Below are 27212 nucleotides of genomic sequence, written 5' to 3'. Positions count from 1 at the left end.
GTCTTCTTACGGTTGATAGGTAAGGGTGGGGAAGAGTAGTTAGAGGCTCAGGATCTTCCCTATTCCTGATTTCCTCCACCCCGCTCTCACACAGACTGTCTTCTGATTTAAAGTGGCTCTCTGCCAAAACTTTGGCAGAGGCCTTTGGTTCATCTTTCTCTATGTCCCAGGTTCGTACAGGGGCTGCGGTCTTCCTTGCAGGACCCGCTTTTAGGCCTCTTTGTGTAGTCGCAGCTTTCTTCTCTTTTCCTGTTTCTGTCTTCCTCTCTTCTTCTTTTTCTCCTTCTCTCACTCGCTCTCTCTCTTCTATCCACTCCGCTCCTCTTTTCTTATGCCCCCTGCCTTTTCCCCATTGTCTCCCTAGGGAGGATGATGTGTTGTAACTTGTCACTTGGTTCCTCCCTCTTCTCCCTGCTTCCCCCCTCCCGCTTCTCTCCCGTTGGTTTGACCCGTGCTGTCACTTGAAGGCAGCTGTAGAATGTTGGGGAATTACGATTCTGTCAAGCAGGGAGCACCCATGAGGAATTGAACTTATTAAATGATATTGAACTCAACAACGTGTGGACCTCGTTACTACACCTTGCTTATATATCCGCTGCTCCAGCGCTAAAAATGGCACTCCATGTCGAATCCAAATTGTGACCCCTCGCGCAAAGCTTGAGTACATAGTGGAAAATATCTGACCTCTCCATTTCTTACGGAGCTTTAGCACTTCACTGTCCATCATATGGGACTCCTGCAGATGATATACTATCTGTGCTTCATGGCGCTGTAGCTGTGCATGTATTCTGTGCCACTTCTGCACAGAGCCCATTCCGTGAACATTCCACGCCAGTATAGTGTATTTGCTAAGTGTGCGTGTTGTAGAACAACTTTTACCCACGTAACTGTAGGCAGAGCTTCTAAGCAACCGCGTCCAACTGAGCCCGCATCTGCAATAGGATTGTCCCCCCCCCGAAAAGAAACCCAAAACTCGGTCCGGTCGTAGAACTATACCGGGCCACACAACTGAACTGAACATATATAAACATGTTAAGTACAGGAAGCGCTTTCGTCATGTTGGAGGCATCGCCAGCACCTCGCATGTGGTGTATTCGCCATCTCTCAGGGGCATGTCGGCTCCATGGGCCATAAGAGCACACTATTAAGCATCACTATCGCATGTGTACGTAGATGTTATCTTACGAAAACAGAATAAATTTTCAGGTAGAATATAAAAAGATAACGAATCAACCAAAGAGTTTGTTAACTGTTTTCCGGGTCACTGTGGGTTATAGGGCCACACTTCCCTCTGAGTCTGTGTCATGCGTATCTTCTTCAGAGGGAGTCTTTTCATCCGTTCGTGCAGTGTGGGTAAAGGTGTTTGCAGCGAGGATCGCCTGTGATTTGTTCTGTTGCATCTGCTGTGTTGTGAGGAACCTCTTCATGGTTTTTCTGAGCGCCTTCCACTGTGGTGACCAGGGACTCCAGTACTGTTGAGGCTTTTGGCGGTGCTTTGAGAAGCAGAAGTTACAGTTTTGGTTGGCTCCATTACCTCCAGCCATTCTTCCACATCACCGGGGCTCTCAAAAAAGTGCCTGATTCCACTAGGCCACGCCTCCGGTCGTATCAAGCACAGGGCAGCCTGCACATAGATCAGCTAAACAGACGGGCTCTCTGCATTGGTATCACCCTCAGCACGCTGCCACCCAGTCGTCCCACAGGGTGTGTCCTAAACTGTTCCGTCAAGCACACATGGAGGTGTCGCTAGGCACATGTGTACTGGGGCGCCGTAATAATACTTCAGTTAGGAATTAAACAGGGGAACCCTACTCACTGGGAGCCTGGGTGAAGTATTTCTACAAAAACAATGGCTCCTGTGGAAAAATTACTCAAATAATATGGTAATATTGTTGCACAATGGCAATGTGGGTGATTCACCCACATTGCCATTGTGCAGCAATATTACCATATTATTTGAGTAATTTTTCCACAGGAGCCATTGTTTTTGTAGTAATAATACTTCAGTCACCTGTGGCCGGCTCAATTCTGTCCTGCACCACAGATCCGCGGCCCAGTCATCAGCCGCACATATCGCTCCAGCCCTGCTCAGGCCTGCCGCAGTTCTCGTGGTCTGTACACCCACCTGCGATATTCTGGGCCCCCGGGCTGCCCAGACAAGGTGAGGATTAGTTCCAGGCCACTGCTTCGGCAGTGTCACGGGCGCCTTACAGATCGGTGCCCATCAGACAGCTCCGGAGTCGGCAGCGTGAACAGGCTCCACCGGCGATAGTGCGCTCGTCTGCCTTGCCCATTCAGGAACAGCCGTATGTCACCGGTATTGCTCCCCGGTCATGCAGCACACGGTTTGGTGTGTAATACCCCACAGCAACAGGATTTGGGTGGATTGTTTGGGGCCCGGGCACAGAGCTCTCTCAAAGCAAGTCTGCCATTCTTGGCAGTTAACCACGTCCCCCCCAACAATTCTCTGTTTTTTATCAGACCTTTTATAGTAATTCTAATGTGTTTGATAAAGAAAAAACTCTTAGTTATATGGAAAAGTGTAGATTTAATCAAACGATTCATAGATTGGAAACAAAGCAGGCAAACTAACTGAACTCAGAAATTACAGCAGAAGAAATATCACCGGCCATTGATGCTCTTCCCTCCGGGAAAGCAGCCAATGAAGATAACTTACCGGTGGAATTTTATAAGACTTTTAAGGCCAGCTTAATCTCTGTAATGCTTAAAGTTATGAACCATATTGGTTTAAAAGGGTCCGTACCTCAGACATGGGATATGACAAATATTGTTTTTTTCTTAAAGAAGAATAAGCAGAGAGAAGAGTGTGGATCATACCGCCCGATACCATAAATAAATGCTGATGCGAACATTTTTGCACAAATATTGGCAACGCGCCTTGCACCCTTTATGACACAACTCGCCTCTGCCCAGCAATATGGATTTATACCCGGCAGAGGCACGGCTGCGCATATGAATACCTCTATTGTTGCATTTGATGTTGCCTCTAAAACTAACTTGGACATAGGAATGATCATGCTCGACGCAGAAAAGGCATTCGACCGTGTAACATGGGACTGTCTTTGGGCTACACTTATGGCATATAATATCCATGGCCGATTTTATGATTGGGTACGAGCCTTATATAGATGTCCGAGCGCCAAATAAATCTATTTAGCCTAGCAGTCTACACCATTTAAAATTCTGAGGGGCACTTGGCAAGGGTGCCCTCTATCACCCTTACTCTTTGCTTTATACATCGAACCATACATCAAATTTCTGCTCTCTAATCCATCTATTCCTCCAGTTTTACTAGGCTCTGATGAACTGAAAATTACGGTTTATGCCGATGATATTGCTGTATTCTCCATAGACCCAGCAAGGGCGATAGAAACAATCCAATCCAAAGCAAGTGTATTTGGACACGTTTCCGGATATAAGCTTAATGTTAGTAAAACTCAGACTGTCCTTAACTTTCAATCAGGAAGGGCGGTAACCGGGCCTGTATGTCAGCCACTTACTTAGGCATTCAGATTACTTCAGATATATGGCAGGTCATAAAACTGAACTACGATTCCTTACTTAAATAATGGTTTCTAAAATGAGGGACTGGCATAAGTTGCCAATTAGTATTATAGGTCGCTGCAATATTATAAAAATGATTATTCTGCCTAAATTTCTTTCTTTATTTAGGGCAATACCTTTGAGAGTCCCAAACTATTGTTTTTAAAAACTTGAGGGGGTTATTAGTAGTTTTATTTGGAGCTATAAACAGCCGAGACGTGCTGTAAAGTATTTAAAACTTCCTTATAGCAAGGGCTGACTCAAATTACCGGGCTTTAAACTATATTTTTGGGCTTCTTTTGTAGGACATTTGCAAGATCTCCTTGATTCTAGAAGACATCAATGCTGTTACAATCCTGCTATTGGCAATGACAGTACTATGGTCATGTATAGAATAAATGACCCAAATCATTTTAAGAGACTGAGATTTAACCCTCTTAAGGATATAGCCTGTATATGGCGCGAAATCACAGTTAACTACTTTCTACCTTTGATACATCTCAACATGCCATTATGGTGTAATCCTATGCTCCCTGATATCTTTCATGATACGCTAGCTAAATCCTGGAATAGATTTAGTATTAGACAGTAAAGCCATCTGTATAATGCTGCCGGGTTCCGTACATTTTCAGATCAGCAGACTTCATTTAGCCTCCCTAAAAATATGTTTTATGAATATTTACAGATAAGAGATTATTTACTGGGACACAGAGGTATTAAACAACCTATGGGATCAGACATACTGCAGTATATACATTCAGAATCAAAACTGACTATTAGTAAGGTGTGTCAATTATTCGCCTAAACTTGGGAGAATGATAATCTAAAGATGGCACTAAAATGGGCTGAGCTATTTGGCCAAGATGTTAGCTCAGCTGATATAGTAGAACCATTGGAGAGTTTAGATCCACTCTATCAATCTCAAGTTGCAACAGTTTAAAACAGTGTTTATGCTTTATTATACACCAGAAAGTACAGTTAAATGGATAGGTCCTAGCAATATAAATATGAATGATAAATGTAAAGGCGCCAAATTTGGACTGATAGCTGCAAATAGTCTACACATCCTTGTCGTCTGTCCAGACATGGCCGCGTTTTGGAAAGAGGTACAGGGCATCATAGCTGATCGTCTAAATATTAATTTATATTTAGCAGAGAAAGAGATTATGTTTGGCTATAAAACAGGCGTATCCCTGGGATTAGGACCTATCAATTATGCTAGTAACAGCATGACTTTGCGTTGCCCACACTTGGATATCTAAAACTTCGCCTAGAGCTTTTGAATGGTGGACAGTGCTAAGGGAGATTCTAGAGAGAGAGATGGCTATTGCTAAGAGCAGAGGCATTCGATCCGGGAAGAAGTTTTTCCGAATTTGGGGACCCTTGCTAAATTAAGCAAAAATATTGCTTTTTAATATATTTGTACTTCTCCATTTTATCTGTTCAATTTTTCTTATTACCCTCATATGTTTATCTATTTATTTAATGTATAATGGCACCCTTTTTTCCCCCTGCGGTATATGTATTGCATGCTGTTATGATCTTGATGTCTTGTGATTATTGTGCTTACTCCTCAAAAAGAAAAGCTGTATCACCCTCCTTTCTCAGTCAGTTTATGGGGCTTTCATCAGGCCAGGGTATCAAGTAAGATAAGAGTTAAGACAGAAAGCAAATACATGATTACTCTTATTAACACTAGGAAATATTCCAAACCATTCTAATTCTAGAATATTACAATAGAAATACTATCATCACAGAAATCTTTTATTGTATTTTAGTTTAATCCGCAAGAAACCAACAGAAAACAAAATCCTACGAGACAATTTGTTTGCTCTGGCCTACACAAAACCAAGCATGCTCTGATGATCTGCAAAATATCTAGAATTATGTTAGGTCTATCCAAACACTGTACCCATTTTCTTTGCGCTCCTACTGAAGCAAAGCCATAAAATTTCAAAGGCACCATGATAAAAAAGTATTTGTGGTCTAGCCTTTAACTCTGTCACAGATTTTGTTTTTATTAGATAGCGAGGCATTATATATTAATATTTCCCAGCAATTGTTTAACAAAGGTATTACATCAGAGTCTGAATAGACTTCCACGGCCCTTTCAATTCACCACTTTTTTTTCTGTTCACGAATGGCCATTTATTAAAAAGTATATAAAAATTGAATGAAATAGACGTCATTGTTCATTATTTCACTTTTGGGAGTTAAATGTGCTTACAGAAGAAGGGACCAGCACTGTGGCAAAATTTGCCCCAGGTGTGCTGAAGTGGTTTGTTGATGATTTTGAGTCACTTTATATATAACTGATGACCCCTTCTTCAAGTAAATTAAGGAGTATATTGACTGCAAGACAAAATTGACAAAATAATTTAAAAGTATGGAAAGTAGTATTACTGGAGTATTGAGGCGTGAACCTACAATGACAATAGCCCCAAGAGGCCAAGTAATTGGTCAATGCTTTCCTATACATTAACATTGGTGCGGTCCTGAATATCTTTGTGCGAACCTTACATCATAAAACTTCTCCGATATTACCTTTTCCTGCAGGAAATACCACACTCATCTGTTGCAGTTTGATGGTGAAGGAGGCTGGCGCTTTGAGCATCTGGACACTGCTACTCGCTTATCCCTAAGTGATGAAAAACAAAGACTAGAATCACAACTTGCAGGCATTCCTAAAATGCAAAGGAGGCTTAACGAACTTTGCAAAATACTGGGAGAAGATTCGGTGCTGAAAACAGTCGACAATGAAGAGTAAATATCTGAATGTGCTCAAAGAGACCCTTCCTATATTTTTTTAGTTAAGAACTAAAAATGTGTTCAACGAGGCAACCGGATTGTATTGTGCGCATGTTTCGATATTCAATCATTATGCTGTAAAGTGTGATCTGCAAACCTCAGTGTTATGCAATGGTAGAAGATAGGAGTGATTCTAGGTGACAAAATAACCAAACATGCAGTATGGCCAACCTGGCACAATGAAGAAGCAATCCTGTGAGTACTAGCGTGCATTACTTTACTGCTGTCAAAAAGAGTGCTGATTGTACATGAGAACCCTAATACAAGTGAAGACCAAAATCTCAGGTACACACCAATGCAAGAGAAATTAAGAAAAGATGACATGCCCGTAGAATTAAGTTTAGTTCTGAAATTACCAATACAGGCCATTTGCAGGTGAGTTCTATGCTACTTGAGTTGGCATTTTAATTAGTTACTATACTCATAGAAAAATTAAATTCACATACCCGCCATTTTAAACTATTTTGCCTGAGATCAACCAATGACTTTGAAATGCGTCTAAGAATGCAATGCTCTTTCAGATTTTTGGCTAAGAAGACTGTCGCTCTTAAAAACACAGATCCATGTTTAATTTAATTTAATATTTGTTTCCAATGATTCTGTTGACTTGATGAATGTGAATATTAAGGTTGCTTGACACTCGCTTAAATATAGGCTGGCCTTTGCACTTCTGCAATATCATCAATGTTAGGCGACTGTAGCATGAGGTACTCATTCATGCATGTGAGTGAATTGCGTATGCATGGAAGTCATTTGTTTTAAAGAAGATAAATCGCACTGAACAATTTAAAAGTCAAAAAGTCTTGCATTCTTTTTTTTCTTTAAATTGATGCAGACAGCTGTGTCAAACAATAGAACAAAACCAAGATATAATATTATGTTATTTTTAATAAATATTCTAAGTACTTTAAGATCAATATTCAATAATTTGAGTGTGCATAGGTTATCAAGTATAGAGTTAAACTTTGTCGTAAAATTTATGTTGTAAGATATCTCAGGTCGGAAACAAGTAGACTGGTGTTTATACTTTGGTATACTTTATAGCAGAGTAGCAATAGTCATGACACAAATATTTTATACCTCTCCTAAAAATGAACCTTCATTGCATAAAGCAGTGCAGCAAGCAGGTCACTACATAAAGTGAACAGTTGGTGGGGTGGTTTCATATCATGCTGGTAACATATGCCCCAAATCATACTGTCCTGCTGCCTTTGTTAGGCAATCAGAAAATATAGAGCTGTCATTTTGCCCCAAGCATTCGGGGGCTGGCCAAACATCATTGTATGGTGGGGCAAGGAGACCATTTCGGAAACAATGTTGTAAAATAGTGGATTTTCAGTATGGACACGTGCTGCTAAAAGCTGATGGGGATATTCAGTCATATCCCCCTGTCCTAATGCACATGGTATAATGATAATCTATCAATGTATTTTTTTTAGTGTTTTTGTTCCTTTTTTAATTGTAATATATGTATTCCCAATCCTAATTTTAAAGTCAGAAAACTGTACATAATAGATTTGTGGAATTCCGCCAATGGTTCTATACTTGCTTTCTGAGCCTTAAAGATAGGACTATATTTCAAGAGAACCAAAAATTGTGGTAGTTTACGCAGAACTGTATAGAGTGTAAATTTCATACCAAAAGGGCTGACTTTTGGTTTATTTTTTACAACTGCAAAACATACGTTTCGTAAAGTCTGTTGTAAAACTTATATTGAATATTTACTAAATTCATAATTTTTGAAAGTTTTTATTTCGGAGCTTGTTTGAAATCATGACTATTTTAAATATAGCTGTTCCCTCAGCCAAAATTAATTCCCTTCTCATCATTCCTTATTTATTAAAAATGTGTCTTTTAAACAGGTGCTTGTGAATACTGTAACTACAAACTGTTAATTAGACAAACATTGTTCAATCAAATAACTGTATTGTTCTGGTCTTTTAAATTCAAAATGAAACCAACAATTAAATTCCACTGGACTTTGTTCTGTTTCCTGTTAGTTTCATAAAGATGGTTGTTCTCAAAAGCAATATACATTGCTTTGCTTTTGTCATTTCAAAAGAGAATAAAGGTCTGGTATTTACAATTTTCTGTACTGTGTTTCATGAAGATATTGCAAATCCATACTAGCTTTTTTGTCCTAAGTGAGGTCCAGAAAGATCTCTGTTATAGTACCAGTCAGGACCAAAACCCAGAAGAAGAGCAATGTGAAGGTCCAAGTTTAGACTCTGCGTCTCTTCTTTATTATTGCTTGATGTCCATTTTCATCAGTTTCCTCAGCCAAGGTAAGTTTCCAGTCCTTTTGAGAATTTGTATTTGCCACAGCTATAGACGTGTGTTTTTTCTGGCTTCTCTAGGTCCACCATCATCAGGGTTTACAAAAGACAAGATCAAAGCAGTGATGTTTTTGTTTAAAATGTTCTGCTATTCCCCTGGTTCAAGATTGTCCATCAATTTATACTGGATATCAGGCGTCAGTGTCTTTGCCCTGCTGAAAATAGTTACATTTTGTTTATGTGTTTCAAAGTGTGAAGAGACTTAGCTTGAAAGGGCAAATCCCATGTTATTTACTTAGGCAATCTCTCGATCTGGTTTGTTAAAGGGTTAATGCACCAGTTGGTGCATGTGTTGCATACATTTGATTGTGGAAACATACTATATTGCTGATTCCGTGCCAGGTAGAATATTGTTTTGCAGTGCAAGCAGAGGACCGCAGTTTCTATGAACCGTCTTCTGGTCAGTATAGAGTTTGTTTCTTGAGGATGATTGTTCTAAAAGCAATAACTTTGGACTGTAAACTTTTTAAGCTGTCCAATTCTCGCGAACAGAACAAGCTACTACCTCAGCCCAGATTTTTTTGAATTTTAACAAATGCCTCTGTCGCAACACCCCCATACCAAAGTTGTTATTTTCTTGTTTCTGTGACCAGTCTTTTAGCTTACTAATGACTGCCACTCTGAGTCGGGAAACAGTGTTTACAATGCTGTTGGTACAATGCTATGCCATTACAACACGGTCAGTACAACGACCGTGTTTTTACCCAGCATACCATTACAACGCAAGTCATTGCAATGACTTGCTGTAGGAGGCTTTAGGTGTTGGGTTTTAAATCCAACACCTTCCCTACCGTTGCACAGACTGGAGTTGGAATAGTAAATTATACTATTCCAAACTCCAGCACCCCCCCTACAGGAAGTCTTTGTAATGACTTGCGTTCTAATGGTACGCAAGGTAACAATTTGGTTGTTGTATTGACGGCGTTGTAAAGGCATGCTTTGTAAAGGCATGTGTTGTACCGTCATATATTCCTCTGAGTCTCTCTAGTTGTAAGAAAATCTTTCTTTTGTGCCATGTTCATTCCCTCTATTAGCTCCTGACGGCTGATATTTTGACCTTTACAGTGTCTGTAGCCTACTAATCATACCCATCTACATGTGCTGTGTTTAAAAGAATAGGTATCCCTGTTTCCACAATGTCATGACTGTTACTCTAGTAAGGAAACTTTGTGTTGAGGACCCCTGCACATTTGCATAGAGTACAGGCATGGTAAGTAGGAGTGAGGGGCATATTTGTCTGACTACTTCTAAAACATAGCATGTGATTGAGTATTATTACTAGCAACCCTGCTGCAGGGCATACTCCTGCTGTATAAAATGTAATGTAACTTTTGTAACTTTTGATTGGACAGTGGTATCGGGACCAAATGCACAGCATGTAAGACCCCTAGGCTTAAAATTCCAGGCTTAAAGTTAAATAGTTATTACCTTTTACCTATTGCAATTATAATGGTTTTGAAATTTGAAATATATTCTGCTTAAGCTCAGTTGAAGCACTTGGCAAAACACATGCAGTCCAATATGGTACAATACATGTTAGGGCATCTTGAGGTAAAGAGACTCAGTAAAATGAATGATGTACTGAAGTAAAAGAGTGATCTTGGGGTCTGATGTGATGTTATTAAAGGAAGCTGCATGTCCAAGGATCAATGGAAGAGAATTCCAGGAACGTTATGTAGTGATTCAATATGCCACCTTTCACAGATGTGAGATGAAAAGTAGAAGGTCTAAGCAGTCCCGTGTGGAGCCCTCAGCTTCTCCAACTAAGAGAGAACATAACTATTTCAGATTGTTTTGTGGTCTGATTCTTGTTCACAATACTAGAGCAGACTGGGGAATTTAATTCGAATCTGGTCTTCCAACTAGAGCCAGTATAACTTCTCCTTGGCTGTTGCTACATGGCCAACATGATTTATTCCTGCCACAAGCTGTATGCCAGAGTTTAGGCCACTTGAAGCTTTCCTTGGTGCGTCCTACTTTATCTAAAATAAAGCAGGTTGGTGAGATTGGTAGCATAAGTATGGAATGCCCAATTATGCAAGGAGAACTATAGCAGCGGTCCCAGGAATTCATGTAATCTCATAAATGCTCCAATTTTTAGCAATAACATTTAAGAAAACATAGCTGCAAAGACTCAATCAATTCATTTCATAGACAATTCAAGTGAATTTGAGTAAGCCGAAGGATCCAAAATCAGTTAGAAAAACATATATTACAGTTACATAAATTTCACGTATTGATAGATGACAGAAAACCCCCAAACGCTCACGCAGCACAGTGCTCACTGAAAAGTGAGGCACAAGAATGAATAATCACAGAAAGCTAATTATGTCTGAGCTGTCACAAATTTTCTTTTGTAGAGATGAGAAAAAGTCCAAAAATAATATTCATATTCTCCAATCTACCCTGTCTCAGTACGCTATTGTAAGGAATAAAGAAGTATAAAATATGACTGTTTCGACCAAATTAAAAAGAATCAAAGGATCGCTTCAGGATGAAGTGATACTGTCCGACCCACTCATGAAGTATAGGCAAAACAGCTAAGAACCAGTAACAAAGGTTAGCCTCTTCATACCAGTGATACAATTTTCTATGTTATTTCTAGGTTCCTTGGTTTTAGGAGAAAGTCTAGGTTTATTTCTATTTATTTTGCAGGTATACAAAATTATCTCTGCAGCGCCATGTTGTCAAAGGGCCATGCCTTTAATTACCATGGTGCTCAAAAACTGAATTTGTTCTTGAAAACAATTTTAATAGGCACATTTCTATGATATTGTTCTTCTGCAGATGTATAGTTGTTTTCTTGAAAATATTGGTACTGCGCCTTTAATTGCTTGTAAAAATAGCTATGCTTCTGATTTCTATTAATGAAGAACGGATATTTGAAAAATGAAACATAGCATGTTAGGTTCTGGAAATGGCACATGCCACGGTTGTGTCATACAATTGTGATGGTACATAGAGAAAACAGCACTGGTTCAATTATCTTATGCTCGCTTTGCCAAAACAGAGTAAAAGCACACCAGCCGCATTAATACAAAGTGATTTAAATGTCCATTTCGTTCAGATAGTCTATGTATTTGGTTCCGAAATGTTGTTTTCTCTAACGATCAACCCAGTAGTTAAACGAAAATGCATCTAACTAAATAGGCTGAGAAACGGCCCTCTCGCTTTTCACTATTGTTGCCTAGCGCCAACTCAGGCACCCTTGCACCCTGGCACCATGGGACTTGTGTTTCCGGCAGGATTGTTTTTATGCAGAAAAGGACACCTTCTTGCAAAAAAACAATCCCCTTAGGCATTTTCCTCTTTCTATCTGTGCTGCAGAATGCAGCACAGATAGAAAGCGGAGGTATACACCTCTCCTGGGGAGTCGTACCATTTTGACACATTCCCAGGTCTACCAGTAGTGGTAAATATGGGAATGCGCGAAGATCCATGGATGGATGCATACGAAGACCCATGTTGTACCCAAGGAACGCCTTCCCAGGGCAGAGTAAAGCAATTCATTAATTTGCGCTACGTTACGTTACTTTAGATTTATCAAGCCACGCAAGGCAAGGTGGCCTTGTGTGGCTTGATAAATCAATCAATCAATCAATCAATCAAAGCATTTATATAGCGCACTACTCACCCGGAGGGTCTCAAGGCGCTAGGGCAGGGGGGGTCCGCTACTGCTCGAACAGCCAGGTCTTGAGCAGCTTCCTGAAGGCAAGGTGGTCCTGGGTCAGGCGGAGGTGGGTCGGGAGGGAGTTCCAAGTCTTGGCGGCCAGGTAGGAGAAGGACCTTCCTCCTGTGGTGGCTCTTCGGATGTGGGGGACGGAGGCGAGGGCGTGGCCGGTCGATCGAAGCTGGCGTGTGGGGGCGTAGAAGTTGAGGCGGCTGTTGAGGTATCCTGGGCCTTGGTTGTGTAGGGTTTTGTGTGCGTGGGTGAGGAGACGGAAGGTGATTCTCTTGTTGACCAGGAGCCAGTGCAGATCTCTCAGGTGTCCGGAGATGTGGCTGCGTCGGGGGATGTCCAGGATGAGTCGTGCAGAGGCGTTCTGAATCCGCTGGAGTCTCTTCTGGAGTTTGGCGGTGGTTCCGGTGTAGAGGGAGTTGCCGTAGTACAGACGGCTGGTGACGAGGGCCTGGGTGACCGTCTTCCTGGTCTCGGTGGGGATCCACCGGAAGATCTTACGTAGCATGCGCAGGATGTTGAAGCACGACGAGGAGACGGCGTTGACTTGTCTGGTCATGGAGAGGGAGGAGTCCAGGATGAAGCCCAGGTTGCGTGCGTGGTCTGTTGGTTTGGGTGCGTTGCCCAGGGCGGAGGGCCACCAGGAGTCGTCCCAGGCGGAGGGTGAAGATCCCAGGATGAGGACTTCCGTCTTGTCCGAATTCAGTTTCAGGCGGCTGTTCATCATCCACTTGGCTACGTCTGTCATCCCTTCGTGTAGGTTGGCTCTGGCGGTGGCGGGGTCGTTGGTGAGGGAGAGGATCAGCTGGGTGTCGTCGGCATAGGAGATGATGTTGAGGTTGTGTTGGCGTGCGATGGCTGCGAGGGGGCTCATGTAGACGTTGAAGAGGGTTGGGCTGAGCGAGGAGCCTTGGGGAACGCCGCAGATGACTTCGGTGGCTTCTGATCTGATCGGGGGGAGGCAGACTCTCTGTGTCCTTCCGGCGAGGAACGAGATGATCCATTCCAGTGCCTTCTCCTGGATTCCGACGTTGCTGAGGCGCCGCACTAGGGTACGGTGGCAGACAGTGTCGAAGGCCGCGGAGAGGTCTAGGAGGATGAGGGCCGCTGTTTCTCCGTTGTCGAGCAGGGCTCGGATGTCATTGGTGGCTGCGATCAGGGCGGTCTTGGTGCTGTGGTTGGCCCGGAAGCCAGACTGCGAGAGGTCGAGGGATCCGTTCGTCTCGAGGAAGGCGGCCAGCTGCTTGTTGACGGTCTTCTCGATGACTTTTGCAGGAAACGGGAGCAGCGAGATGGGGCGGTAGTTCTTGAGGTCGGTGGGGTCGGCTGATGGCTTCTTTAGTAGAGCGCTGAGTTCGGCGTGCTTCCAGCTCTCCGGGAAGGTAGCGGTGTTGAAGGAGGTGTTGATGATGTCCCGCAGGTGGGGTGCGATGACAGCGTCGGCCTTGTTGAAGACGTGGTGAGGGCAGGGGTCGGTCGGAGATCCGGAGTGGATGGAGTTCATCGTGCAGATGGTGTCTTCGGTGCTGATCGGGGTCCCGGCGCGTGATGGGGGGCGGTAGTTCAGTCGTGGCGTGCGTCGGTTGAGTGCTGAAGCTGTTGTGTATGTCCGCGATCTTGTTGTGGAAGTAGGAGGCGAGGGAGTTGCAGAGGTCTTGCGAAGGGATGATGTCGTTGTTTCCGGCGTTGGGGTTGGAGAGCTCTTTAACGATGTTGAAGAGTTCCTTGCTGTTGTGTGCGTTGTTGTCCAGTCGTTCCTTGAATGCAGTTTTCTTGGTGGCGTGGATCAGTTGGTGGTGTTTTCGGGTGGTGAGCTTGAGGGCAGTCATGTTGTTCGGTGTTGGGTCTCTGCGCCAGGCTTTCTCGAGTGCTCTGCAGTTCTTCTTGGAGCTCTTGAGTTCGTCGGTGAACCATGGGGCTTTCTTGCTGCCGGGTCTGCTAGGCGGGGTCTTCAGAGGGGCGAGGTCGTCTGCGCAGTTGCTGATCCACTTCGTGAGGTTGGTGGCCGCCTGGCTTGGGTTAGTTGCGCTGGTGGGAGGGTTCATGCTCAGGGAGGTCGTGAGCTGGTCGGTTGTAATCTTGTTCCAGCTTCTGCCTGCAACCTGTTGTTGGTGGTGGTGGATCGTGGTCCTTCTGAAGCTGAAGTGGATGCAGCTGTGGTCCGTCCAGTGGAGTCCGGTGACGTGGCTGAAGGTGATGTCCTTGCTGGATGAGAACACGGGGTCGAGTGTGTGTCCGGCGTAGTGGGTGGGGGTGGTCACCAGCTGCTTGAGACCGAGGTTGGCGAGGTTGTCCAGCATGGTGGTGGTGTTGCGGTCGATGTTGTACTCCAGGTGGAAGTTGAGGTCCCCGAGGAGGATGTAGTCAGTGGAGAGGAGGGCGTGTGGGCTGATGAAGTCGGCGATGTCTTCGCTGAATTGTGTGCGTGGTCCTGGGGGTCTGTAGATGAGGGTGCCTGTGAGGGTGGTCTTGGGGCTGATGTGGATCTGGAAGTGCAGGTGTTCGGCGGGTGCGAAGGTGTCGTCGGTGTTGGTCGTGATGCGGATGGTGTTCCTGTGGATGATGGCGATGCCTCCTCCTGTCTGGTTGACGCGGTCCCTCCGGATGATCTTGTAGCCGTCCGGGATGGCGATGGCGATGTCGGGCGCTGAGGAGGCGTTCATCCAGGTTTCCGTGAGGAAGGCGACGTCTGGGGCTGTGGTGTCGAGCAGGTTCCAGAGCTCGACGGCGTGTCTGTGGATGGAGCGGGTGTTGAGCAGGATGCACTTGAGGTGGTTGCTGCTCGGCTTGGTCGGTGCTGGTGTAGTGCAGGTCCGAATGCAGGTGAACTTGCAGGAGTGGCAGCAGAAGGGTCAGTGGGTGCGTCTCGGGGTGGCTCGATAGCAGCCCGGGATTCGGCCGGCGTTGAGTGCTTAGAGTTCGGTGGCGTCGTAGGTCCGGCGGGTGGGCTGGTGTCTGCGGGAGACAGGGGTCCTGGCACTGGGCGCGGGCCAGGCGCGGAGGGGCGCAGACGGGCTTGCCTTAGGCGCGCCTTCGGCGCGTCCGCTGCGCGGCCTCCATATGAGTGGGAGAGGGAGGGAGGAGCAGCTGGGAGGTGGGAGCGGGGCTGCCAATAGGGTGTGAGGGGGCGGAGCTACGGGACGTGGCGGCGGGAAACGGGCGGCGAGGGGGAGACGCGGGGAATCACAGAAGAAAAAAAGGGACACAATCAAGGCACCAAGGAAAGGGGAACAATCAAGGCAGCAACATACACAGGTACAGTGGGGGAGAATTACTCACTCGTGGGTACAGAAGAGAAGGAGGGCACAGTCACTCTGAACGCAGGCAGACACAATGCAGCAGCGGTCAGTGGTCACACAGGGGGCTGCGTGGCGGTGAGGGGAGCGACCTGCCTGGTAAACAGGGTCAGAGGTCGCTCTCTCTACCGCTGCGCGGCCTCCATATGAGTGGGAGAGGAAGGGAGGAGCAGCTGGGAGGTGGGAGCGGGCGGCCAATAGGGTGTGAGGGGGGCGGAGCTACGGGACGCGGCGGCGGGAAACGGGCGGCGAGGGGGAGACGCGGGGAATGACAGAAGAAAAAAAGTGACACAATCTGGGCACCAAGGAAAGGGGAACAATCAAGGCAACAACATACACAGGTACAGTGGGGGAGAATCACTCACTCGTGGGTACAGAAGAGAAGGAGGGCACAGTCACTCTGAACACAGGCAGACACAATGCAGCAGTGGTCAGTGGTCACACAGGGGGCTGCGTGGCGGTGAGGGGAGCGACCTGCCTGGTAAACAGGGTCAGAGGTCGCTCTCTCTACCGCTGCGCGGCCTCCATATGAGTGGGAGAGGGAGGGAGGAGCAGCTGGGAGGTGGGAGCGGGGCGGCCAATAGGGTGTGAGGGGGGCGGAGCTACGGGAAGCGGCGGCGGGAAACGGGCGGCGAGGGGGAGACGCGGGGAATGACAGAAGAAAAAAAGGGACACAATCTGGGCACCAAGGAAAGGGGAACAATCAAGGCAGCAACATACACAGGTACAGTGGGGGAGAATCACTCACTCGTGGGTACAGAAGAGAAGGAGGGCACAGTCACTCTGAACGCAGGAAGACACACGGCAGCAGCGGTCAGTGGTCACACAGGGGGCTGCGTGGCGGTGAGGGGAGCGACCTGCCTGGTAAACAGGGTCAGAGGTCGCTCTCTCTACCGCTGCGCGGCCTCCATATGAGTGGGAGAGGGAGGGAGGAGCAGCTGGGAGGTGGGAGCGGGGCGGCCAATAGGGTGTGAGGGGGGCGGAGCTACGGGACGCGGCGGCGGGAAACGGGCGGCGAGGGGGAGACACGGGGAATGACAGAAGAAAAAAAGGGACAAAATCTGGGCACCAAGGAAAGGGGAACAATCAAGGAAGCAACATACACAGGTACAGTGGGGGAGAATTACTCACTCGTGGGTACAGAAGAGAAGGAGGGCACAGTCACTCTGAACGCAGGCAGACACAATGCAGCAGCGGTCAGTGGTCACACAGGGGGCTGCGTGGCGGTGAGGGGAGCGACCTGCCTGGTAAACAGGGTCAGAGGTCGCTCTCTCTACCGCTGCGCGGCCTCCATATGAGTGGGAGAGGGAGGGAGGAGCAGCTGGGAGGTGGGAGCGGGCGGCCAATAGGGTGTGAGGGGGGCGGAGCTACAGGGGGCGGCGGCAGGAAACGGGCGGCGAGGGGGAGACGCGGGGAATGACAGAAGAAAAAAAGTGACACAATCTGGGCACCAAGGAAAGGGGAACAATCAAGGCAGCAACATACACAGGTACAGTGGGGGAGAATCACTCACTCGTGGGTACAGAAGAGAAGGAGGGCACAGTCACTCTGAACACAGGCAGACACAATGCAGCAGCGGTCAGTGGTCACAAAGGGGGCTGCGTGGCGGTGAGGGGAGCGACCTGCCTGGTAAACAGGGTCAGAGGTCGCTCTCTCTACCGCTGCGCGGCCTCCATATGAGTGGGAGAGGGAGGGAGGAGCAGCTGGGAGGTGGGAGCGGGGCGGCCAATAGGGTGTGAGGGGGGCGGACCTACGGGACGCGGCGGCGGGAATCGGGCGGCGAGGGGGAGACGCGGGGAATGACAGAAGAAAAAAAGGGACACAATCTGGGCACCAAGGAAAGGGGAACAATCAAGGCAGCAACATACACAGGTACAGTGGGGGAGAATTACTCACTCGTGGGTACAGAAGAGAAGGAGGGCACAGTCACTCTGAACGCAGGCAGACACAATGCAGCAGCGGTCAGTGGTCACACAGGGGGCTGCGTGGCGGTGAGGGGAGCGACCTGCCTGGTAAACAGGGTCAGAGGTCGCTCTCTCTACCGCTGCGCGGCCTCCATATGAGTGGGAGAGGGAGGGAGGAGCAGCTGGGAGGTGGGAGCGGGGCAGCCAATAGGGTGTGAGGGGGGCGGAGCTACGGGACGCGGCGGCGGGAAACGGGCGGCGAGGGGGAGACGCGGGGAATGACAGAAGAAAAAAAGTGACACAATCTGGGCACCAAGGAAAGGGGAACAATCAAGGCAGCAACATACACAGGTACAGTGGGGGAGAATCACTCACTCGTGGGTACAGAAGAGAAGGAGGGCACAGTCACTCTGAACACAGGCAGACACAATGCAGCAGCGGTCAGTGGTCACACAGGGGGCTGCGTGGCGGTGAGGGGAGCGACCTGCCTGGTAAACAGGGTCAGAGGTCGCTCTCTCTACCGCTGCGGGGCCTCCATATGAGTGGGAGAGGGAGGGAGGAGCAGATGGGAGGTGGGAGCGGGGCGGCCAATAGGGTGTGAGGGGGGCGGAGCTACGGGACGTGGTGGCGGGAAACGGGCGGCGAGGGGGAGACGCGGGGAATGACAGAAGAAAAAAAGGGACACAATCTGGGCACCAAGGAAAGGGGAACAATCAAGGAAGCAACATACACAGGTACAGTGGGGGAGAATCACTCACTCGTGGGTACAGAAGAGAAGGAGGGCACAGTCACTCTGAACGCAGGAAGACACACGGCAGCAGCGGTCAGTGGTCACACAGGGGGCTGCGTGGCGGTGAGGGGAGCGACCTGCCTGGTAAACAGGGTCAGAGGTCGCTCTCTCTACCGCTGCGCGGCCTCCATATGAGTGGGAGAGGGAGGGAGGAGCAGCTGGGAGGTGGGAGCGGGGCGGCCAATAGGGTGTGAGGGGGGCGGAGCTACGGGACATGGTGGCGGGAAACGGGCGGCGAGGGGGAGACGCGGGGAATGACAGAAGAAAAAAAGGGACACAATCTGGGCACCAAGGAAAGGGGAACAATCAAGGCAGCAACATACACAGGTACAGTGGGGGAGAATCATCACTCACTCGTGGGTACAGAAGAGAAGGAGGGCACAGTCACTCTGAACGCAGGCAGACACAATGCAGCAGCGGTCAGTGGTCACACAGGGGGCTGCGTGGCGGTGAGGGGAGCGACCTGCCTGGTAAACAGGGTCAGAGGTCGCTCTCTCTACCGCTGCGCGGCCTCCATATGAGTGGGAGAGGGAGGGAGGAGCAGCTGGGAGGTGGGAGCGGGGCGGCCAATAGGATGTGAGGGGGGCGGAGCTACGGGACGCGGCGGCGGGAAACGGGCGGCAAGGGGGAGACGCGGGGAATGACAGAAGAAAAAAAGGGACACAATCTGGGCACCAAGGAAAGGGGAACAATCAAGGCAGCAACATTTACAGGTACAGTGGGGGAGAATCACTCACTCGTGGGTACAGAAGAGAAGGAGGGCACAGTCACTCTGAACGCAGGCAGACACAATGCAGCAGCGGTCAGTGGTCACACAGGGGGCTGCGTGGCGGTGAGGGGAGCGACCTGCCTGGTAAACAGGGTCAGAGGTCGCTCTCTCTACCGCTGCGCGGCCTCCATATGAGTGGGAGAGGGAGGGAGGAGCAGCTGGGAGGTGGGAGCGGGGCGGCCAATAGGGTGTGAGGGGGGCGGAGCTACGGGACGCGGCGGCGGGAATCGGGCGGCAAGGGGGAGACGCGGGGAATGACAGAAGAAAAAAAGGGACACAATCTGGGCACCAAGGAAAGGGGAACAATCAAGGCAGCAACATACACAGGTACAGTGGGGGAGAATCACTCACTCGTGGGTACAGAAGAGAAGGAGGGCACAGTCACTCTGAACGCAGGCAGACACAATGCAGCAGCGGTCAGTGGTCACACAGGGGTCTGCGTGGGGTAAACACACATTACAACGCATTTTTTACAACGCACTACCATTACAACGGAACTTTTACAACGCAAATACCATTACAACGCATTTATTTACAACGCATGTTTTTACAACGCAGGTACTTTTACAACGCATACCATTACAACGTAAGTATTGGTAAGTATATAATTATATTTAAAATGTTATATGTTAGGTTTTTTTTAAAGGGGTATTTTTAGGGTTCAGGGTCAGTTTTAGGTTTTTGGGTAAAGGGGTATTTTTAGGGTTCAGGGTCAGTTTTGGGTTTTTGGGTAATGGGGTATTTTTAGGGTTCAGGGTCAGTTTTGGGTTTTTGGGTAAAGGGGTATTTTTAGGGTTCAGGGTCAGTTTTCAGTTTTTGGGTAAAGGGGTATTTTTAGGGTTCATGGTCAGTTTTCAGTTTTTGGGTAAAGGGGTATTTTTAGGGTTCAGGGTCAGTTTTCAGTTTTTTGGTAAAGGGGTATTTTTAGGGTTCAGGGTCAGTTTTCAGTTTTTGGGTAAAGGGGTATTTTTAGGGTTCAGGGTCAGTTTTCAGTTTTTGGGTAAAGGGGTATTTTTAGGGTTTAGGGTCAGTTTTCAGTTTTTGGGTAAAGGGGTATTTTTAGGGTTTAGGGTCAGTTTTGGGTTTTTGGGTAAAGGGGTATTTTTAGGGTTCAGGGTCAGTTTTCAGTTTTTTGGGTAAAGGGGTATTTTTAGGGTTCAGGGTCAGTTTTCAGTTTTTGGGTAAAGGGGTATTTTTAGGGTTCAGGGTCAGTTTTCAGTTTTTGGGTAAAGGGGTATTTTTAGGGTTTAGGGTCAGTTTTCAGTTTTTGGGTAAAGGGGTATTTTTAGGGTTTAGGGTCAGTTTTGGGTTTTTGGGTAAAGGGGTATTTTTAGGGTTCAGGGTCAGTTTGGGGTTTTTGGGTAAAGGGGTATTTTTAGGGTTCAGGGTCAGTTTTGGGTTTTTGGGTAAAGGGATACAGGGTAAAAATAAAATAAAATTAAATTTAAATTAAATTAATTAAATGATATTAAATTAAATTAAATTAAATTAAATACAATTACATTACATTATATTAATTTTAAATAATATACAATTAAAAAAAATATATATACTTACCAATACTTACGTTGTAATGGTATGCGTTGTAAAGGTACCTGCGTTGTAAAAAAATGCGTTGTAAATACATGCGTGGTAATAGTATTGGCGTTGTAAAAGTCCCGTTGTAACGGTATGCGTTGTAAAAACATGCGTTTTAACGTCATATATCCCTGCGTGGCAGTGAGGGGAGCGACCTGCCTGGTAAACAGGGTCAGAGGTCGCTCTCTCTACCGCTGCGCGGCCTCCATATGAGTGGGAGAGGGAGGGAGGAGCAGCTGGGAGGTGGGAGCGGGGCGGCCAATAGGGTGTGAGGGGGGCGGAGCTACGGGACGCGGCGGCGGGAAACGGGCGGCGAGGGGGAGACGTGGGGAATGACAGAAGAAAAAAAGTGACACAATCTGGGCACCAAGGAAAGGGGAACAATCAAGGCAGCAACATACACAGGTACAGTGGGGGAGAATCACTCACTCGTGGGTACAGAAGAGAAGGAGGGCACAGTCACTCTGAACACAGGCAGACACAATGCAGCAGCGGTCAGTGGTCACACAGGGGGCTGCGTGGCGGTGAGGGGAGCGACCTGCCTGGTAAACAGGGTCAGAGGTCGCTCTCTCTACCGCTGCGGGGCCTCCATATGAGTGGGAGAGGGAGGGAGGAGCAGCTGGGAGGTGGGAGCGGGCGGCCAATAGGGTGTGAGGGGGGCGGAGCTACGGGACGTGGTGGCGGGAAACGGGCGGCAAGGGGGAGACGCGGGGAATGACAGAAGAAAAAAAGGGACACAATCTGGGCACCAAGGAAAGGGGAACAATCAAGGAAGCAACATACACAGGTACAGTGGGGGAGAATCACTCACTCGTGGGTACAGAAGAGAAGGAGGGCACAGTCACTCTGAACGCAGGAAGACACACGGCAGCAGCGGTCAGTGGTCACACAGGGGGCTGCGTGGCGGTGAGGGGAGCGACCTGCCTGGTAAACAGGGTCAGAGGTCGCTCTCTCTACCGCTGCGCGGCCTCCATATGAGTGGGAGAGGGAGGGAGGAGCAGCTGGGAGGTGGGAGCGGGGCGGCCAATAGGATGTGAGGGGGGCGGAGCTACGGGACGCGGCGGCGGGAAACGGGCGGCGAGGGGGAGACGCGGGGAATGACAGAAGAAAAAAAGGGACACAATCTGGGCACCAAGGAAAGGGGAACAATCAAGGCAGCAACATTTACAGGTACAGTGGGGGAGAATCACTCACTCGTGGGTACAGAAGAGAAGGAGGGCACAGTCACTCTGAACGCAGGCAGACACAATGCAGCAGCGGTCAGTGGTCACACAGGGGGCTGCGTGGCGGTGAGGGGAGCGACCTGCCTGGTAAATAGGGTCAGAGGTCGCTCTCTCTACCGCTGCGCGGCCTCCATATGAGTGGGAGAGGGAGGGAGGAGCAGCTGGGAGGTGGGAGCGGGGCGGCCAATAGGGTGTGAGGGGGGCGGAGCTACGGGACGCGGCGGCGGGAATCGGGCGGCAAGGGGGAGACGCGGGGAATGACAGAAGAAAAAAAGGGACACAATCTGGGCACCAAGGAAAGGGGAACAATCAAGGCAGCAACATACACAGGTACAGTGGGGGAGAATCACTCACTCGTGGGTACAGAAGAGAAGGAGGGCACAGTCACTCTGAACGCAGGCAGACACAATGCAGCAGCGGTCAGTGGTCACACAGGGGTCTGCGTGGCAGTGAGGGGAGCGACCTGCCTGGTAAACAGGGTCAGAGGTCGCTCTCTCTACCGCTGCGCGGCCTCCATATGAGTGGGAGAGGGAGGGAGGAGCAGCTGGGAGGTGGGAGCGGGGCGGCCAATAGGGTGTGAGGGGGGCGGAGCTACGGGACGCGGCGGCGGGAAACGGGCGGCGAGGGGGAGACGCGGGGAATGACAGAAGAAAAAAAGGGACACAATCTGGACACCAAGGAAAGGGGAACAATCAAGGCAGCAACATACACAGGTACAGTCGGGGAGAATCACTCACTCACTCACACAGGGTCAGAGGTCGCTCTTACTTAGTAATTGCATTGCCCATGTGTCCCATTAAGTGGCGCAAGGGCGACCCAACTACTTGATAAATATGCCCCTATGAATGTTGGCTATGTGCTGTATCATCAGCATCAAGTCTCACATCCAGTCATACCCTAAATATCTGCCAGGCAAATTTTGAAAAGACACTCATTCCATCACAAAAATGCATGAACAAAATGTCTCCACTTCTTCTACCCGGCCACCCTGCCACCATATCTGACATGCCAATTGTCTCAGGTGTCTTCGTAAGTCTGAAAAACAAAGAATCGCCTGGTGGAAACTTAGCAACCACTTCCTGCCCAAGAAAATCCTGGAGTGGAATTCTGTCCCTCTTCCGGGCGGAGTACACCAGTGATGCTGACAGCCCCATCGCTACTGATACCCTACCTAACACTGATTCACATTGTGCTATGCCCTCATAGTGTAAAAGAGTCCTATAATGAGCATGTAACATACACCCAGGTTCAATGGCATTATGGAGCAATGGAGACCAAATTATATGGCCGGGTAGACTAAATAATAAGGCAAGAAAGGCCAAAGTATGTGGTATATTGCAGCACATTCTCTAGCAGTACTATTGCACTATTTTATAATTCCAGCACACATTAATACTGTCTCGGCAGACGTCCTCTCATTTGTACATGTTTAGTGTCTGAATACAACAATCAGCAACTGATATGTGACCAGTTAACCTTTGCAAATGATCTGCTACCATGCAGCACTACACCTGGCATTTTGTTTAGTAACTTTAAGCTAGAAACTTTTTTTGATGACATCTGCAAATGATGCCACAGGTGTTGGATTATGTGGCAAGTGCAGTATATCCATAACCAGAAAATCTCACAGCTGCAGAATTGCAGAGGCCCTGCATATAATACCATATTAAATGTGAATGAAGGAGATATTTGCAGATTTGAGTGGTATTTAGGCTTTTCATGAGCTTGAACAAAACCTTTTGTCTCGTGCAGAGGCGCGGCCATGGCCACCTTTAGGCGCAGTGAAGTGAAGAAATATAATATTTCATATTGGTATTTAAGTGCTTCCATACATCCATAAAACAAACAAGATGGCAGGACGTGAAAGGTAAAGGCGATTTGTGGCAGCCACACTATCTATAAGCTCTCCTCAATGACATATCTTAGTCTGTTGAGACCATGGTGGTTACAACACTTGTTGACGCCTTATGAATTTACTGGAGAAGGAAAGTGAGAAGCTGTGATCAAGTACTTCTAAATTATTTGTGTTGGAAAATCTGTTAAATCATCAAAGTAACCACGTGTCGGTGTCACAGTGGGTGTTACCACAAAGGGGCGTTTTCAGTAAGTCTTAACAATACTGCTAGCGAGGTGGCACCTGGAAAATAATCTAAGAATAATATATGCTATTTTAGCAGCCGTCGTAAGGTTGTGGTAAAAACTGAAATCCGCTTCCAGGCTATTTGGTCTTCGCCTGCATCTGGTTCCCCAAGGATTTGCCTCGATTGTTTTGATAAACTGGTTTGTTTTGTATTTTAATTGTTGCTGGAGTTAATGAGCTTTGGCTGACTTCAGGAGTTTGTTACAATTCTCTAATTAGGAGCCTGTCTTAGTCCCAAGTGCGAAGGCTAATAAGTGAGAGGTAGGAGAAAGCTATCGATTGTTTGGTTCATTTGTTACACCTGCTTGTAGGGTTGCCAACTATCTCCAGGTCACAGCGACGCCAAGCTCCCAGTTCTGGACGTTCATTTAACAGCTACTTAGCTACAGGTGTGTTAATCCAATTGAAGCTAACCAAGACTATAACTCCCAGAATGTATTTGTTTTTTTACTAATGACTGGAACAATGTCCAGGAGACATGGAGTCATCTAGCGAGCCAACCTGTGATGGGTTAATGAACTGTACACATTCAGCAGTTGGGAAAGCAAAATGGAGCATTTTTTTTGTAACTCTGAAGTGAGATGGAAACAAAGGTTTTAGTAGGCCTTGAACAAATCAAGACACTTTACTTGGTGATGCATAAATGTTTACTGACACCCGAATTCCACATTATCATTTGTGTGCAGTATAACCCTGGGCGGTGAACTTCGCTCCGCTCCTGAAGTTTGCGGAGTTTTCTGCACTGTGCGTTGCGCGGAGCTCGCGGAGTTCCGAAAAACTACTCAGAGCAGAGTTTTTTTCCTCGCTCGCGTTAGGCAATGTCAAGTTGGCGAGCGAGGAAAATCAACCTCCTGGCGAGATTTTCCCTCGTTCGTGATCGTCAACATGAAGTTGGCGGATGCAAGTTTTGGGAAATCAACCTCCCGGTGAGATTTCTCAACGTGGGGGTCAGGTTTCTCATTGCGAGTGGTCTTGAATGCTTGTGACTGCTTGCGATGAGAAACTGCCCATTCACGTTGAGAAAGCTGCCACTCGAGTAAAAATCTATTCGAGGGGCAGAAAAGGAAAGCAGGGACCACTTGTGCTGTGCAAGGTGCCGTTTGCAATGCCCGCACTGTGCAATCACCGTGAACGGCATTTTTCTATCATACTCTGCCATTTGCAGAGCTCCGCATAGTGCGTCGGAGTGTTTTTTTGTACATCGCGGAGTTCCGCGTAGTGCAACTCCGCGAACTCCACCCAGGGTTAGTGCAGTATAGTTTAATCTATAAAACTGTGTCTGTGCAAATTCAGTGACCATTTCAATGTAAAATGAGCTGTCTGAAAATAACAATGCACTACCATATGATGCTTTATTACATTAAAAAATTGCCTGCCTCATGTCCACTAAAGCTAGTGGGTCGCAAATGCTTGGCTTTTCCCCTGCACTGGCGTACAATGGACTGTCATGCACCAACACAGCAAGAGTGTCTGCTTTGTAGGGGTGATCACAAGAGGTGTTGTCTTCTTTCTAAATGTGCTACAAAATGCAGCACACATAGAGGAAAAAACGAGGAGAAATAAGGATATTTTTTCTTGCTGCGCCTCCCTAATGCATTAGAATCAGACGCATTCCCAAGTTTGCGATTCCTCGTAATTCTGGTAGCAGCGGCAGTCCATGCAGGTAAGCATGGTGGGGCGGGTGGGGGGATGTCGACAGACAGAATAGGATTTATTTATTTATTTAATTTTCCATATTCTGTCATCTGGTGACTTCTCTCCCCTCCTGCCATGCCCCGACCTCACCGCCTCACCTTGCTTACCTACACGGACCGCCGCTGTCTGGGAATGCTTCAGATTCCATGGATGTTGCGTGGGAGCACCCACAGCAACACCCATGGAATGTCCCTTTCGCACACTGTTCTGCGTAAAAGGGCCACATATTTTCAAGGCCATGAAAAGCCATGCAAAGTGGATTTGCGTGGCCTTGTAAATATGCTGTGACACAAAACGCCACCGGAGCGTTTAAAAAGGGATGATCCGGCGGTGCAAAAGTGCCACTAGGGACTTTGTAAATGAGGCCCCCAGAACTTATACTATATCAATATCAAATGTACTCTTTGTGGGATGGCGGGTGCTGAGCTGTGAACATCTGTAATAATTCTGGCCTGGGGTGAATGGGTCAAAACTGGTGTTTAGGGACAATGCCTTCAAGATTATCTATTGGCATTGGTTGTACGGTAGACACTAGAAGCCCAATCATAATTGACCTGCGGGTGTACAATGGATGCAGATTCTGTACCTGCAAATTTGCGATAGTGCTGAAATATTAGTGGGTGCATAATTTGCACTCAACTACAAGGGAATGATTAAAAAACAGTGCATGTTATTCCCGATGCCTGAAAGTATAAAATATTATTTCTATACTTTCAAGATAGCTGCCGTGTCCTGTTTCATTAATTTGCTTCACACAAAATTACGGCTATCTTAGAAGTATGAAAACATTTTCTATACTTTCAAAATGGTTGCTAATTCGTGTCCAGTCATGTTGCATTGTGCAATGTGGAGGCCAGTTTGAATGTATAAGAACCAGACTTTCAAGATGGCTGGCCGCATCTATCAGCTTTGCTGGTGGCAGCGTACCTTAAATCAAACACAATCAGATGATGGACGGAGTGCTGAAACTTTTCAGACACGCACCCCCAGTCACAGATCTGGGTTGAATCCATCATCGCTCTTTAGCTCACTTCGCCACCCCAGTTCAGACCCAACTATATGCAAATCAGTCTTGACCCTGTGCCTCATGGGAACAGTCCTGCCCAAACTGCCAAGCCAGGTCTTCCCTGGAGCGGAAACAAGCGCACTTGGACCGGTTTCAAGGGAACACTCCTCATCAGCCAGGCTAGCTTGAATCCAGTGGCAAAGTGAGCAAGGGGCCCACATCTGGGCATATCCTGCCAACTTAGAGCAAACACAAAGAGATGATGGACAGTGTACGTTAAAAGCATCTGGGATTGGTAAAGTCAATAGAATCGACCACTAAACATTGGCTAAGTGAGATCACCATTGCCAACCCTTGGTCCACACCTTGTGACATTCACAATCGCTACCTGTGTTTCCTTCACTATTATGCAGTTGTGTGCAAA

The 27212-nt window shown here is 47.5% G+C and overlaps 1 protein-coding gene across 1 annotated transcript in view; it reads left to right on the top strand.

Annotated features, from left to right (window-relative positions):
- ABCD2 (ATP binding cassette subfamily D member 2) overlaps positions 1 to 8457 on the top strand; it is a 218981-nt gene extending 210524 nt beyond the window's left edge. The window contains exon 10 of the mRNA XM_078679996.1: positions 6121 to 8457. Coding sequence (XP_078536122.1) covers positions 6121 to 6331 — 211 coding nt within the window. The 3' untranslated portion in view covers positions 6332 to 8457. The remainder of the gene's footprint in view (positions 1 to 6120) is intronic.
- The last annotated feature ends 18755 nt before the right edge of the window (positions 8458 to 27212 follow it).

This window comes from Lissotriton helveticus, chromosome 1_1, assembly GCF_964261635.1.
Source record: "Lissotriton helveticus chromosome 1_1, aLisHel1.1, whole genome shotgun sequence".
NCBI lineage: Eukaryota > Metazoa > Chordata > Amphibia > Caudata > Salamandridae > Lissotriton > Lissotriton helveticus.
Note: the sequence above shows the minus strand (reverse complement) of the source record. Positions and strands in the feature narration are given on the sequence as shown.